This window comes from Monodelphis domestica, chromosome 2 (genome assembly GCF_027887165.1).
Source record: "Monodelphis domestica isolate mMonDom1 chromosome 2, mMonDom1.pri, whole genome shotgun sequence".
NCBI classification, from domain to species: Eukaryota; Metazoa; Chordata; class Mammalia; order Didelphimorphia; family Didelphidae; genus Monodelphis; species Monodelphis domestica.
The window spans coordinates 522,352,769-522,368,084 of NC_077228.1; the positions used below are offsets into that span (position 1 = coordinate 522,352,769).

The 15,316-nt window shown below is 41.3% G+C and overlaps 1 protein-coding gene and 1 long non-coding RNA gene across 4 annotated transcripts; one reads left to right on the forward strand and one right to left on the reverse strand.

The window, feature by feature from the left end:
- Positions 1-703: 703 nt before the first annotated feature.
- On the reverse strand, positions 704-6,866 carry LOC107651055 (uncharacterized). Its single transcript, XR_001627395.2, has 3 exons — positions 6,734-6,866; positions 1,036-1,136; positions 704-909 (listed from the first exon to the last, which is right to left on the reverse strand). It is a non-coding gene; the product is annotated as an uncharacterized LOC107651055 (long non-coding RNA).
- Positions 6,867-6,939: 73 nt separating this feature from the next.
- Positions 6,940-13,588, forward strand: TBL2 (transducin beta like 2). Of its 3 annotated transcripts, none has more exons than XM_007486007.3 (7): positions 6,940-7,072; positions 9,994-10,115; positions 10,415-10,599; positions 10,953-11,104; positions 11,711-11,837; positions 11,939-12,091; positions 12,265-13,588. In XM_007486007.3, exons 1-7 carry the CDS (start codon positions 6,955-6,957, stop codon positions 12,725-12,727), a joined length of 1,320 nt encoding a protein of 439 aa, XP_007486069.1. In that variant the 5' UTR covers positions 6,940-6,954; the 3' UTR covers positions 12,728-13,588. The 3 variants fall into 3 exon arrangements, with proteins under 3 accessions (XP_007486069.1, XP_056675755.1, XP_056675756.1); XM_056819777.1 differs by lacking the exon at positions 6,940-7,072 and adding an exon at positions 7,257-7,400; XM_056819778.1 differs by lacking the exons at positions 6,940-7,072; positions 9,994-10,115 and having other exon boundaries at positions 10,442-10,576.
- Positions 13,589-15,316: the final 1,728 nt, after the last annotated feature.

Sequence of the window (15,316 nt, forward strand, 5' to 3'; positions counted from 1 at the left end):
TAAATCTCTGATAAATGTATGCTATCCAAGATATGTAAGGAAGTAACACACATGTTAGAACAAGACCAAGAAGCATTTTCCAATAGATTTCCCCATGATACTGGAAAGGAAAACAAGTTTGAAAAATGTAAGAATTCTGATGGAAGCCATGGCCAACTATGACCCTCTCAAGACAGCAAATGATGCAATGGGCCTGGAGTCAAGAAGACCTGAGTTCAAATGCAGCCTCAGATACTTCCTAGCTGTGTAACATTGGACAAGTCTCTTAACCTCTGTTGTTTCCATTTCTTCATTTGTGAAATGGGAGTAATCATAGCCCCTATGTCTCAGAGTTACTGTGAGGATCAAGTGAGATAATAATTGTAAAGTCCTTAGCCCAATGCCTGGCACATAGTAGGTGCCACATAAATGCCTGTTTTGCTTCCCTTTCTCAAGCCTGATGATAAAGTATGCTTTCCACCTCTTGGAGGAAGTTAAGAATGTAGGTGCAGAATGAACGTGCATTTTCAAACACAATCATTACAGCACACATTTGTTTTGCTTGAGGATAATGCTACAGCAAGGGAGGGCTTTCATGGGGGTAGCTCAGGGCAGGGAGAGTTAGGGGGAAGATGAGAGCCAAAAAAAAGGGGGAGGGGGAATTAATGAACAATGTAAACATATACACTAGGAAGTTCAGAAAGAGACACAGACAAGCAGGGGAATGTTGGCACTACTGTGTTAAATTTAATACAATGGGGAAGTAGCCAAAGAAGGCCCATTCCTGGGAACATGTGCAGGTGACTCATGTCAGTATCTGATGAGTCGGCTTCTGAAAGGTCATGATTCTGTGGGATGGAGAGACTCCACTCCTCCCGTCAGAGTGTTTCCACATATCTTACTGCATGGTAAAGGCCTTTTGACCGGTTTCTGAACCAGAAATAAGAGGACAAAAGGAGTCAATGAAAGTATTCACCATTTTGGTTTCCTGCATGCTGGTGTAAGTATGGTTCTTGATTTTCAGAGGATGGGGGGGGTCTCGCCCCCTAAACATACCCCTTGTCGATCCAATAAGAGAATGGTCTCCAGCCTCGACTACTGATAGGTGTCTTCAGAGTAGATAGTTACATACACTCAAAGGTGGAGTTTAAAAGAATCTGGCAGATGACAGCAATGTAATACAAAAATTAGATCATGTGACCGAGTGAGATTCATACCAGGAATGCAGGACTAGTTCAAGATTATATCAATAACTAAATCAGCAAAAATGTGATTATATTGGTAGATACAGAAAACTCTTTCGACAAAACACTTATTCCTGTTTTAAAAAATCTGAAAGTAGGAGCAGAAACACAAAAGAAAAACATTTCCTTGATCTCATGGGTCGATGGGGATATGATTGGGGATGTAGACTCTAAACCATCATCCTGGTGCAAATATCAACAATATGGAAACAGGTCTTGATCAGTGATACAAGTAAAACCCAGTGGAATTGCGTGTTGGCTATAGGAAGGGGTGGGATAAGGGGAGGAAAAAAAATAGAATCATGGAACCATGGGAAAATATTCTAAGTTAATTAATTAAATGAATAAACTTTAATAAAGGAAAAAAATGAAAGCATAGTTATAAATGGATTTTTCCTTAAAATTATAAAAAGTATCTACCTATATATATATTATATATAAGCAAGCATCTGTAACAGGGATGAGCCAGAAGCTTTCCCAATAAAATCAGGAGTGGGAATAAGGATGTCCATTCTTGCCAATATTGTTCAATATTATACTAAAAATGCTACTGATAGCAATAAGAAAAAGAAATTGAAGGAATCATAATGGACAATGAGGAAATAAAATTATCTATTTTTGTAGCTATAATGGCATACTTGGAAAATCCTAGAGATTAAATTAAAAAGTTAGTTAAAATAATAATTTAAGCAAATTAGTAGATTATAAAATAAACCCACATAAATCATCAGTATTTTTATATATCACCAACAAAGCTCTGCAAGAAGATAAACAAAGATAATATAAAATACCTGCCAAGACACACCCAGGAACTCTATGAACATAATTATAAAATATTTCTTACACAAAGTCAGATTTAAATAATTAGAGAAACATTAGTTGTTCATGCATGGGCTGATAATACAATTTTTTAAATGGCAATTCTATCTAAGCTATTAATTCAGTGCCATTCCAATTAAATTGCCAATATTTTGAGCTAAGGAAAAAAAATTTCAATTGAAGAACAAAAGTTCAAGAATATCAAAAGAATGAATGAAAAAAATGAAAAGGAAGACTTAGCAGTACCAGATCGTTAAACTATATTATAAAGTAGCAATTATCAAAACTATCTGGTACTGGCTAAGAACTTGAATCACAGAGTAAAATAGTATAGGTATATATAGTAACAAATGATTATAATAACCTTATGCTTGATAACTGTAAAAAACTAAGCTTTGGGGATAAGAATTCACTATTTAGTAAAAATTGTTAGAAAACTAGAAAGGGATCTGGTAGAAATTAGGTATCGTATCTTATACTATTTACCAAGATTAGGTCAAAATGGATACATGACCTCAGCATCAAGGGAGAAATCATAAGTAAACTAGAAGAGAATGGAATATATTACCTATCAGATTTATGGATAGAAAATGAACTTAATAAACAAGAGTTTGAGAGCATAGCAGGATGTAAAATGGATAATTTTGATTATGTTAAATATAAAAGGTTTTGTATAAATAAAATCAATGCAGCCAAGATTAGAAGGAAATCAGAAAGTTGGAGAGGATAGAATTTTATAATTTCTCAGATAAAGGCCTCATGTCTCAAATACATGGAAAACTGAGTCAAATTTATAAGAATATGAGTCATTCTCCAATTGAAAAATCATCAAAGGATATGAAGAGGCAGTTTTTAAAAGAAGAAATCAAAGAGATATTAGTCATATGAAAAAAAATGCTCAAAATCATTACTGATTAATGAAAATCTTTAAAACTCTGATGCACCATCTCACACCTATTAGAGTGACTAAAATGTTAGAGAGGAAAATAATAAATATTGGAGATATGGACAAATGGGGACACTAATACCTTGCTGGTGGAATTGTGTGTGAACTGATCAAACAATCTTGGAGAGAAATTTAGAATTGTGTCCAAAGAGTTATAAAGCTGTATAACCTTTGACCTCACAATATCAATATTAGGTTTGTTTCCCAAGGTGATCAGGAAAAAAGGGAAAGAATCTATGTTTTAAAATATTTATTGCAATTTTCTTTGTGGTGGCTAGAAATTGAGAAGTTATCCATCATTTGGGAATGACTAAAAAAAAATGTGGTATATGATTGTGATGGTTTATTACTGTGCACTAAAAAATAATGAGCAGATTGATTTTAGAAAAATGTGGAAATACTTGCATGAAACAATACAGAGTAAAATGAGCAGAACTAAGAGAATGTTGTAGAGAGTAACAGAGATACTGTTAAAAGAGTAACTGAATACGTAAATTATTGAGTAATATTTACATTCAAATCAACTATGAAAGACTTATGAAGGAAAATGTTATCTACTTCCAGAAAAAACAAACCTAATGTATGGAAAAAATGCATTTTATGATTCTACATATATATCTATATCAAATGTTGGCCTTTTCTAATGCAGGGTTTGGAGAGAAAGAGAGGGACGATTTTGAACTCAAATATATAGCATAAAAGAACCTTATAATTCAGACTGAATCTCATTAATGGGCTTTGATTGAGTCCCCTCAGATCTGACTGTCAGTTCTGAAGCTTCAGGAACCCAATTTCATGTTTTCATACAAATCATACTCATAAGAGAATAATGAACCAGATGACCAAATTATTTATAATGGAAGAAAGATCTGATATTACGATCATAGATCCAGAACTGAAATAATAAAAAATCCTTCCATATGCAATTGAGATCACTGATCTAGTACTATGGGAGAGACCTCAGAGGCCATCTGATCTATTCTCATTTTACAGAGAGGGAAACAGAGACCCAGGAGGATTGTGATTTGTCCAAAATCACATAGGTAGTAACAGAAACAGGATTTGAACTCAGGGCCTCTGACCTCCCCAATTATGGCTTTGCTATTTACTACATATAATCTTGACCAAGGTATTTAGATTCTGGATCTTTCTTTCTTTATCTGTAAAATGAAAAGACTGGATTGCATAGCTTCTAAATGTCCTTCCATCTTTAAATCCTATGATTCAAATGAGTGGGTCTCTAAAGATACCAGTATAATCTATGACATGTGAGCCACATAAATTCTCCAACTTTCAGGGTATTTCTAAAATAGAGACAATATATTACCTTCCTCACATGTCTGTTGAGGGAAAGTGCTTTGTAAACACCAAAGTCCCTTTCAGACAAGGTGGAATTACCATTTGGGGTATAATTCTAGACCCCATGAGTTCTTTGGAAACATAGAAATACTAACATTAAATAGTCCTTTAAAATTTGTTTGGGTTTTTTTTAAAAGAAGCTTTATGGTTAGTTAACTCACTGTTCACACACAACCATGATATAATATTGCTAACTTAATTTCTCAGTGGAGATAAAATGAAGAGTCCATTGTCTCACAAGCAGAAAGTGTCAGAAGCAGGACTTGAACCCAGGTCTTCCTGACCCACTACCACCAAGGTTTTTTCTACATGACCATTTTAGGTAGTTCTATGTTTTGTTTTGTTTTTTAAAACCCTTTACCTACTTAGTATTGATTCTAAGATAAGGGCTAGGCAATTGGAGTTAAAGGAGTTGCCCAGGGTCACACAGCTAGGAGTAAAGATACATTTGAACCTAGGACCTCACATCACCAATCTAGCACTCTGTCTACTGTGCTACCTAGCTGCCCCAGTTTTATTCTTGAAAGACATTTCCTTGACTAACATGACCTGGGCAATTCCCGTTGCCTGTTTATGAGAAAAAGAATCATTGTTCATTAGAATCAGAGCTTCCTCTCCCATGGGCAGTGGAAGATTAAAAATAGCAGACTCTTACACCAGATTTTATGCAGTCTCCAATGTTTTCTTAATTTATTATTTCTAGGATTAGTTTTCCCTCTGTCATTCCTATCATTGTAGACATAGCGTTTACTCCAATGAATCTTTAGACTCACTTGTGCATTCCTTACAACAATGAAGAAACCATACATGCCTGTCCATATTTCTGACCCAGATATATTTTCCCATCTAACTTGAGAGAGGTCTTTCTCAAATCTCCTTGATATTGCAAAGATGCCTTTGGAGCATATGATTATCTTGTCAACCAACCAGTTCATCTTTTTAAATTATATATTTCTTAGAGGATGTCCTTTACATCATTTCTCCTGTGCAATTACTGATTTGAAATATGTTCTAACCTACTCATCCCCACTATGCCCCTTCTTTATTGTCTTTTGATGACCCCAACTTCAATACTTTAGCAACTGCCTTGTTCCACAATTTGCAGCCCTATGTAACCAGAAGAATATTAGTTTGGAAAGGCAGGCCTCATTGATGGAAGGATGGGTGAACAAATTGTGATAGACAAATGCAATGTAGTATTAGAGGAAAAAAAATTCATACAAGCATGGGAAAACTGAACTGAGTGAAATAAGCATAAGGAAAAAATGCACAATCATTACAGCTAAGTAAATTGAAACACATTCTTACTAATTATAATCATCAAACGCAGAAGAGTTAAGAAAATTAACTTCCTTCCCTTCTCTGGAGGTGGTAGCCCAGAGATTCGGACTATCAGGTGTACTATAATATTCAATTAACCACTGATTTTTTTCAAATGTATTTAATTAATTTAGAATATTTTTCCATGATTCCATGATTCATGTTCTTTCCTTCACCTCCTCCCACCCCCCTCCCGTAGCCAACGAGCAATTCCACTGGGTTTTACATGTGTCATTGATCAAGACTTCCTTCTATGTTATTAATATGCCACTGATTGTTTTTGATGCATTTTCTTTTTCATTTTTTCATCTTTGCCACAAAAAATGGCTTGAGAGATGGGGAGGGATACATTTGAAATTTTAAGACTCGTTAAGGCAGATAGGTCCAGAAAATTCTTAAAACGTAAGTAATAAAATAAGTCAGTCCTTTGTCACAGAGAGAAACAAAAAACATTTTCATTTCCCAGACAAGCCGGCCCACTGCTAGCCTCCTGTTCAATTACAGCCAGCAGTTAATTACCAAATCTTCGTCCATTGCAACCTATTGGACCAAGTGTTCCAGGACCTCTCTCTTCATTGGTGGAGAGCAACACCCCGCCCCCAACAGGGCATCTCTACCAATGAGAGAATGGAGGCTTCTAGCCAATGGGCTCTGGGACCGCAGCTGCCTGGATAATAAGCAATTCTTCACCTATTTCGCTTTTCCGGAATGTTGGGGGTTAGGCTTGGTTAGTCAATAAACCTTTATTAATGCCCCGTTAAGACTCTAGCCAGAAGTACTTAATTAAGCGGGGAGTTGGGGGTAGGGAAGAGGAGAAAGGGCTGGAGCTGGAAGGAATCCACTCCCAGGTCACCTGGTCGAATTCCCTCTTGGAGCTGGGAAATTATCCTGCCCAAGGTCACAGGGAGACGCGGCAGGTTGTTGGTCCCTGTCCGCCCGGATGTGCGCACCTTGTGGGCAGGAACTCTTGCCTCTGTGTTTCCAGCGCTTAGCACACTGCGCCTAGTACGCAGCAGGCACTTAATAAATACGTACTGATCCATTGACATTTGGGGCAACAACTGACCTAAGGTCAAACAGCAACGAAGCCAACTAAGGGAACTTGGGTTCAGATTAGACAGGAGAGGCGTACATAGCTCCCTTTCCCTACGTCCTCCCAAGCAAGCGCACGCGCCTGCGCCCAGCAGTACATAACGTGCGCAGGCCCGCGACGTGCGGGCTCGTACCCGCGCCCCGAGAACCTCTCCCTTCCCCCCTCCCGGCTGAGGTGGCAGCGGTGCCGGGAAGATGGAGGTACTGGAGCTACTGGTGGTATCGCTACTGTTCGGGCTGCTGGCCCTGGTGGTAGCGCTGGCAACACAAGGTCGGGGGCGCTGGAATAAGGAGCCCTGCAGCCAACAGGATGGTGAGCGCCGGAATCAAGGGCCGTTTAACCGACGGCCGGAGGAACTCGCGGGGGCTACGGGTGCTGGGAGGAATGGAGGGGGCGGGGAGCGGGCGAAGCTATGGGTGCCGAACGGGGGCGGAGCTTAAAGAGACACGTGGTACCCAGTGCTTAGAGCTACGGGTGCCGAGAGAGGGCGGGGGAGTGGTGGGAGGTTTCTTGGAGAGGCACGTGGTACTTGATGCAGGAATAAACCTACGGATGCCTGCTTGGGGCGGGGCCGACTGAACTTTTTCCCCTTTCTCCTCTCCATCTGGAAGAAACCTCCTTTTTAGAACTCCTTCCCTGGGTAACGCATCTGTGTCCTTAGCTAAGATAAAGTTAAAGTCCGTCTAGCCCCTGTAGAGAGGTGGAATCACGATCCGGGAATAGCTCTGGACCTACTCTCAGGGAGCTTCCATTCTAGTGGTTTTACGAGGATACACACCTGAACATCACCTCCCAAAGAGCCATCTTTTAATAAAAAATTTTAAAAGAGGAAGAAAATAAGTTCCACAAAAGGACTGGAAACTGGGGAGATGCCCATTAATTGGGGAATGGCCCAACAACTTGTGATAGAACACTACTATAGCCGTTAGAAACGAAGAGCTTGCTGATTTTAGAAAAACCAGGAAAGATATATGAAATAAGGAAGAGTGAACCGAGTAGAACCACGAAAACATTGTACACAACTACAGATTTAATATTTGGAAAATAACTTGTGATTGGCCACTTCCAGGGAGGGAACTGATAAATAGAAACCCAAATATATATAGTCTGTTGGTGCCTTCTGTGGTTCAGGGAAGGGAAGGAGTGGGTGAGAATTAATTTTTTTACAATCTAAGTAAAGAAACTTTAGGGAATATATATATATATATATATATACATATTTCTCTCTCAAGGATATCCAGGGAAATCATGGAAAAAATGCAAAGGAAGGAGGACTTGCAGTCCCAGATCTCAAACTATTCTATAAAGCGGTGGTTATCAAAACAATTTGGTACTGGCTAAGAGACAGAAAGGAGGATCAGGGGAATAGACTTGGGGTAAAGCAAGACAGTCTATGATAAGCCCAAAGATCCCAGTTTTGGGAACCAAAACCCACTATTTGATAAAAACTGCTGGGAAAATTGGAAGACAGTATGGGAGAGATTAGGTTTGGATCAACATCTCACACCCTACACCAAGATAAACTCAGAATGGGTGAATGACCTGAATATAAATATAAGCAAATTAGGCAAACACAGAATAGTATACTTGTCAGATCATTGGGAAAGGAAAGACTTTAAAACCAAGTAAGAGATAGAAAAAAATCGTAAAACCAATAATTTTGATTACATCAAATTAAAAAGGTTTTGTACAAACAAAACTAATGCATCCAAAATTGGAAGGGAAGCAACAAATTGGGAAACAATCTTCATTACAAAAACCTCTGACAAAGGTCTAATTATTCAAATTTATAAAGAGCTAAACCAGCTGTACAAAAAATCAAGCCATTCTCCAATTGATAAATGGGCAAGGGACACGAATAGGCAATTTTCAGTTAAAGAAATCAAAACTATTAACAAGCACATGAAAAAGTGTTCTACATCTCTTATAATCAGAGAAATGCAAATAAAAACAACTCTGAGGTATCACCTCACACCTAGCAGATTGGCTAACATGACAGCAAAGGATAGTAATGAATGCTGGAGGGGATGTGGCAAAGTTGGGACATTAATGCATTGGTGGTAGAGTTGTGAATTGATCCAACCATTCTCGAGGACAATTTGGAACTATGCCCAAAGGGCACTAAAAGACTGTCTGCCCTTTCATCCAGCCATAGCACTGCTGGGTTTGTACCCCAAAGAGATCATAAGGAAAAAGACCTGTACAAGAATATTCATAGCTGCGCTCTTTGTGGTGGAAAAAACTGGAAAATTAGGGGATGCCTTTCAATTGGGGAATGGCTGAACAAATTGTGGTATATGTTGGTGATGGAATACTATTGTGCTCAAAGGAATAATAAAGTGGAGGAATTCCATGGGGATTGGAATAACCTCCAGGAATTGATGCAGAGTGAAAGGAGCAGAACCAGGAAAACATTGTACACAGAGACTGATACACTGTGGTACAATCGAATGTAATGGACTTCTCCATTAGTGGCAATGCAGTGATCCTGAACAACTTGGAGGGATCTTTGAGAAAAAACACTATCCACATTCAGAGGAAACACTGTGGGAGTAAAAACACCAAAGAAAAACAACTGCTTGAATACATGGATCGAGGGGACATGGTTGGGGATGTAGACTCTAAATGATCATCCTAAGTGCAAACATCAACAACATGGAAATAGGTTCTGATCAAGAACACAAGTAATACCCAATAAAATTGCACATTGGCTGTGGGAAGGGTGGGGGAGGGGAGGGAGGGAAATAATATGGTTCTTGTAACCAAGGAATAATGTTCTAAATTGACTAAATAAAATAATTCAAATGGGGGAAAAATGAGATCCTAAGAGCTGTAATATTATGACAAGGATTGTGTGATTATACTTCTCAACTAATTTTCTAGAGTCACATGCAGAAATCATATTTTTGGAAACATTTTATTGTGGGATGGAATGACACAGAAGAAAAGGTACATTTTGGATAAAAACAAAAAGCCTTAGGCCCAGAAAGAATGACTAACTACCTCCTACTAGTGGTAAATTGAACCTCAGAGAGATTGTCTAATTACCTCCCATAGGTAATAAATGGAAAACCTGGATTAAGGCCCAAATCATTGGTCCTGATCTGATATATTTTATATTCACTCTTCTACCCTCTGACTTAGTAAAGCTCCTGTGAGCTCTTTTGGTGCCTAACTCTGGTAGAGACTGACACCCCCAGCCCTTTAGGCCCTGATAGTATTCTTTCTTACAGATCAGAAATTAAATGGAGCTCCATTAGATAAAGTATCCAGAAAACCAAAGCAACAACGATACCGGAAAGAAAAACCTCAACAGCACACCTTTCTCCATGCCCTCCTGGCCACTGCCCTGAAGGTAATCCAGCCTCTTCATATACATACACATCTCTACACCCCAAAACTCATTGCTTCTTTGCCTTGTCTGCTCTGCAGACATCACAAGTAAACTTCCTTCCAACTCCTTTCTCTTTTTAAGGCCAAACTTTAAAGGCCTGGGTCAATGGGAAACCCACATCCCATTCCAATCTTAATGCCAATATTTGTCATTGTATTCCTGAGTCTCAGAGCATGTGCCAGGCCATCATCCCTACAGATGATTGGTATTGGGACTCCCAGAGCTGCATAGAGAATCTCCTACTCTTCTTTCTGTCTTAGGGCCACAGTGGGAATGTCACTAGCATGGACTTCAGCAGCAATGGTAAATACCTGGCCACCTGTGCTGATGATCGGACCATTCATATCTGGAGCACCAAGAACTTCCTACAGGGCCAACCTCACAGTGTTCGTGTTAATGTGAAATTGGACCATGCCATCTTGGTGCGCTTCAGCCCTGATTGCAGGTGGGATGGGGTGGGGCCTCAAGCCTACATAAGCACAGATCTTAGGGCCATGACCTTCTAGTGTTTGTTCAGGAAGTGACCCTCACTGACCTCTGGCAGCAGAGTGTCCTGAATACTGGCCCTTTCTAAGGAGGGATGGATAATATTTCCATGTGTGTGGCCTCCTTTTGGCTTCTGGGGTCATCCTGAAGATCTCCCTTCAAGAATAAGACCTTTCTAGCTTTGGAAACTATTGAGGGGCACAAGGGTGTGGGAGAAACCAAACCAACACCAGCCTGTGAGAAGTTGCCCAAAGGGCGAAGCACTCAGATTGAAATTGATAAAGGTATTGATTGTTTCCTTCCGGTTCCCAGAGCCTTGATCACCTGGCTGGCCTATGCTGACACCATCCGTGTTTTCAAAATGAGCAAGAAAGAAGATGGTGGCTCTAGTTTCCAACCTATGGCAGAAGACTTCCCTAAGAAGCACAAGGCACCAGTCATTAACATCGGCATTGCTGAGACAGGTAAGCGGCAGCCAGGGCAAAGGCTCTGGAAGAAACCTACTCAGACTGATGGCTTGGTTGTGCCCACCCAATAAAACCCCACATGGAATGAAAGAGTTAGTTGTGCATCATAGCGCAAGATCTGGAAGGGACCTCAGGTCAATTGAGTCTAGACTCCTTGTCACAGGCAAGATTTAAGCCCAGGCCTCTTGCCTGTTTACTGTATCAGGCTATCTCCTCTTAAAACACACACGTGGATCTATATTATGAACTTATGTCATCCTAATTTCATGGAGATATTACTGTGGAGTTTTAAGTTGTCTCTTGCAAATTTAAGATGATTATGTACCTTCGTGCTGAAGAAAAGTTTTGAACAGATGAAGACTTTCAGTTCTGTTGGGGCCCAAAAGGGAGAAAGGGACCTCTCTGTTCCCCACAGTGCTGGGGTGCTGCTTTCCAAGATTCCCTTGAATAAGTCAATGAGGTGCTGACAGTCAAGGTCATGTCATGGTGGAAGGGGAAACATTGAGATTTAATTACTACCCTTTTTTGGGAGGGAGGAGAGAGCAAGTGAGACAGAACCTAAAATAGGGAGATAATGAGGAATCCCTCTGCATTCTGTCTCAGGAAAGTTCATCATGTCTGTCTCCAGCGACACTACAATCATCCTCTGGACCCTCAAGGGGGAGGTACTGCACATCATCAACACAAACCAGATGAACAATACGTATGCAGTCATCTCCCCATGCAGCAGGTGAGGATGAGGAGTGGGCAAGGGGACAACGCCTTGGGGTGATGGAACCAGAACTCAGATGCCTGAACCAATCTTGAACTGACCCTTGGTTCTATGTGTAGATTTGTGGCTTCATGTGGCTTCACTCCAGATGCTAAAGTTTGGGAAGTTTGCTTTAGCAAAAATGGACAATTCCGGGAAGTAGTCCGCGCCTTTGAACTGAAGGGCCACACTGCTGGCATCCACTCCTTGGCTTTCTCCAGTGACTCCTGCCGGTGAGTAGTCTCCCTCTTGCCACTTGCTAATGACTTCTCCCTGCCCTTCCCCTAGACTTCCACAGTCTAGTCAGGATGCACCCTAGTGTGGGCATCTAGTAGGCTCTGCCTCTAGCCACCTCCTTAGCAGCCTGGTCAGGGCCCAACTAATGACCTTTGTTTCCATGCTTCAGGATGGCAACTGTCTCCAAGGATGGGAAGTGGAAATTGTGGGCCACAGATGTAGAGTACAAGTACCAGCAAGACCCCTACGTCCTGTTGACAGGGATCTGTAATGAAGCAGCCACTATGCCTTGCCTCCTGGCACTCTCTCCAGATGCCCAGGTCTTGGCTCTGGCCAATAGCAACAACGTACGACTGTACAACACCAAACGGGGTGAGGAAGAAGAGTATTTTAGCAAGGTACACGGGGAGTGTGTGGCTGAATTGACCTTTGACACCACTGGGCGGTTCCTGGCTTCCTGTGGAGACAGGGTGGTGCGGATCTTCCACAACAGCACTGGCCAAAGGGCCATAGTGGAGGAAATACGAGGACTCCTCAAACGGGCCACCACTGACAGCACCCGCCAGAGACTGCATCAGCAGCTGGCCCAAGCCCAGGCTACACTCAAGAGTCTGGGGGCCTTGAAGGTCTGAGAAGGAAAAGCTGGAACTGAAGGAACCAATGAGAGGTTGGGGATCCTTGCTGCTGTTGCCCGTCTTCCTCACCCTTTGCTCAGAGTGGCCTTGAAACAGGGCATCATAATAGGATCTTTCCCTTGTTTTTCCCCTTTCCTTCTACCCCTCCTCTGTCTCTCACTAGACATTTTCTGGCCTTCAGACTAAAACCAGCAGTCCTTCCTCCAGCTAAGGCCTTATCCCTGAGACTCTGGAAGCATTCCGTATCGGTATTCTGGGACCTGGAAAAGAGAAAATTTTCCTATGTTTCTTGGCTTTGTGACTCCAAGCCCCATTTTTTCTCCAGGGAAGGACCTTAAACCCTTAAGATCCGTTGTTTTGGCAGCTGCCTTTGGGCATGGATAGTAATTAATTGTGTTTGTCCCAGTGGTTGGTCCAAGAGACAGATTCCAGCCAGACCTGGATAGTGTTATAGGAGGAAAAGAGAAGTGAATGGACCAGAAAGTTTGTGGAATCAGAATGATCTTTTCTCTTGTGGCAGCACATTTATACACAGAATTAGAGATTGGTTGAAAGCAGTTTTAGATAAGAACCAATGTTTACTGGAGGGCAGAATACAGAGATATTGCATTTCCAAATAATGGACCTAGATCAGAGAGATGGGAAAGTTTGGACACTGTTTACCCATGGTTCTTGGCTCGGGCATAAACCCCTGGCAGGCCACTACCTCTTCTGTTCTGTCTCTGGATTTCATGGTTTATAAACAGAGGAGTGAGTGATACCTACTTGTTAACCTACCTCACAGGGGTGTTGTGAGGCCAGACAAATATGTGTCAAGTGCTGCCATTTTGAACAAAAGATGCTAAAGTTTTGAATACACTTTTTTTGTGTGTTCTTTTTTCATTACAACCTCATGGAAGCCAGCCTTAAAATGTGCTGGGGAAATGAAATTAAGCACAGTTGTTTGAATGTGGCACTGGGGCAAGGGAGGGGGGAAGCCATAGTCCCTGCTCTCAGGGAGCTCCCATTGGATCCATCTCTGAGGAGCAAAATGTGCCAATGCCCCCCAGGACCTATCACAGTAGGACAGGCTCTGGGTATCTGGCTTCATTGAGCTTTTTTGGGGGTGGGAGGGCAGCAAATGGGGTTAAGTGATTTGCCCAGGGTTCACATAGCCATTTACTAGTGGTTAGGGCTAGATTTGAACTCGAGTCTTCCTGACTCCAACCCTTGCACTCTCAATCCACTGTACCACCTAGCTGCTCCCTTCATTGGGTTTTGTTACTAGTGCCCAGCATTCTGATTCATAGCTCCAACTATAGGAATCCCCTTGGCACAATTATCTTTTCTAAATTTTCTTTTTTTTTTTTTAAATATCCTTACCTTCGGTTTTAGTATCAGTTCTAAGAAAGAAGAATGAGTGACAAGGGCTAAATAGTCCAATCAGGGATGTGCTCAGGATCACACAGCTAGAATGGATCTGAGACCAGATTTGAATTTTCTACATTTTCTTAAATGGTTGGAATTGAAACCATATTCTTTTCAACACTCACTCCATTAATCCCACATGCATTAATGTTATTGTTAATTAGAGTTAATGTCCTAAGCACTTTGGGGGATACAAAGAAAAATGAAATAGTCCCTGTCTCCAAGGAACTAATATAGGAGGCAGAGACAGCAGGGACCCAGAGAATGATAAAGCACCTTTTATTCTGGGGGAGTCAGGAGGTGAGAACCAACATCTGAAAGAGGAAAAGGCTCTGCAGAGGAAGGGACACTAGAGCTGACCCTGGCAGAAGAGGTTCCAGGGATTTGGGGTAAGTGCCGTGTGCCTGTATGTGGCCAACACCAAGTTAATGGATGTACGGTGGTATGAAATCAGGATGGTGCCCATCTGCTGAGTTTAGGATATCAGTAGGTCCCAATTTGGGCACAACCTCAGCTTAGGGGATCAGACCCTCCCCCAGTGCACTGCTTGGACAAAGTTGTTAGAACAGGGGCTGAGGCCAAGGGGAGAAATGGGGGAAGCCAGAGACATAGGATTAAAGTAGAGGAAACACCTGTTTACCTACCTCAGAATTGCCATCAACAAATTCATTTTTAGATATTTCCCTGTTTTATACCTTGTTTACAATGAATAATAATAAGACAATCCATTATCTCTGCTCGCATCTGTCAGGGAATCTGTATGATTTTACATATGCTGGGGAGACACACAGGAGAGCCTGAAGCATTTTGTTGTATCTGTCAAAAGCATTTTGTCATCCACAGTTAAGAGGATCTTCTGTTCTCTTTACCTCTCAGTCAATGGTATAATTGTAAACGTGATTTGGTGTAGAAATTTAACTGAGTGCTTCTCCATTCCCTTCTATTTTCATCAAGGCTGCCCTTGGTCTGTCCATAGACCACTCAACTCCAGTTGGTCCTTTCAAACACTCCTGTTATTCGTTTGTTGACAGTCATATCATGTTAAAGAATATTCTGATCAGGAAAATATCCAGTCAACTTCTGGAGACTGGTCCCCAGCTAATCCTAAGGAAGGAAGGCAGGGAGTACTTGAGGGCGCCTCCCCCACCGACCAAACAGAAGAGTTGAGAGCCCAGCAGT

Coding starts and splice junctions, on each gene's coding strand:
- TBL2 (XM_007486007.3), top strand. CDS start 6,955: ATGGAGGTACTGGAGCTACTGGTGGTATCGCTACTGTTCGGGCTGCTG. Junction 7,073..9,993: donor GCCCTGCAGCCAACAGGATG/GTGAGCGCCGGA, acceptor TCTTTCTTACAG/ATCAGAAATTAAATGGAGCT. Junction 12,092..12,264: donor TTCTCCAGTGACTCCTGCCG/GTGAGTAGTCTC, acceptor TCCATGCTTCAG/GATGGCAACTGTCTCCAAGG.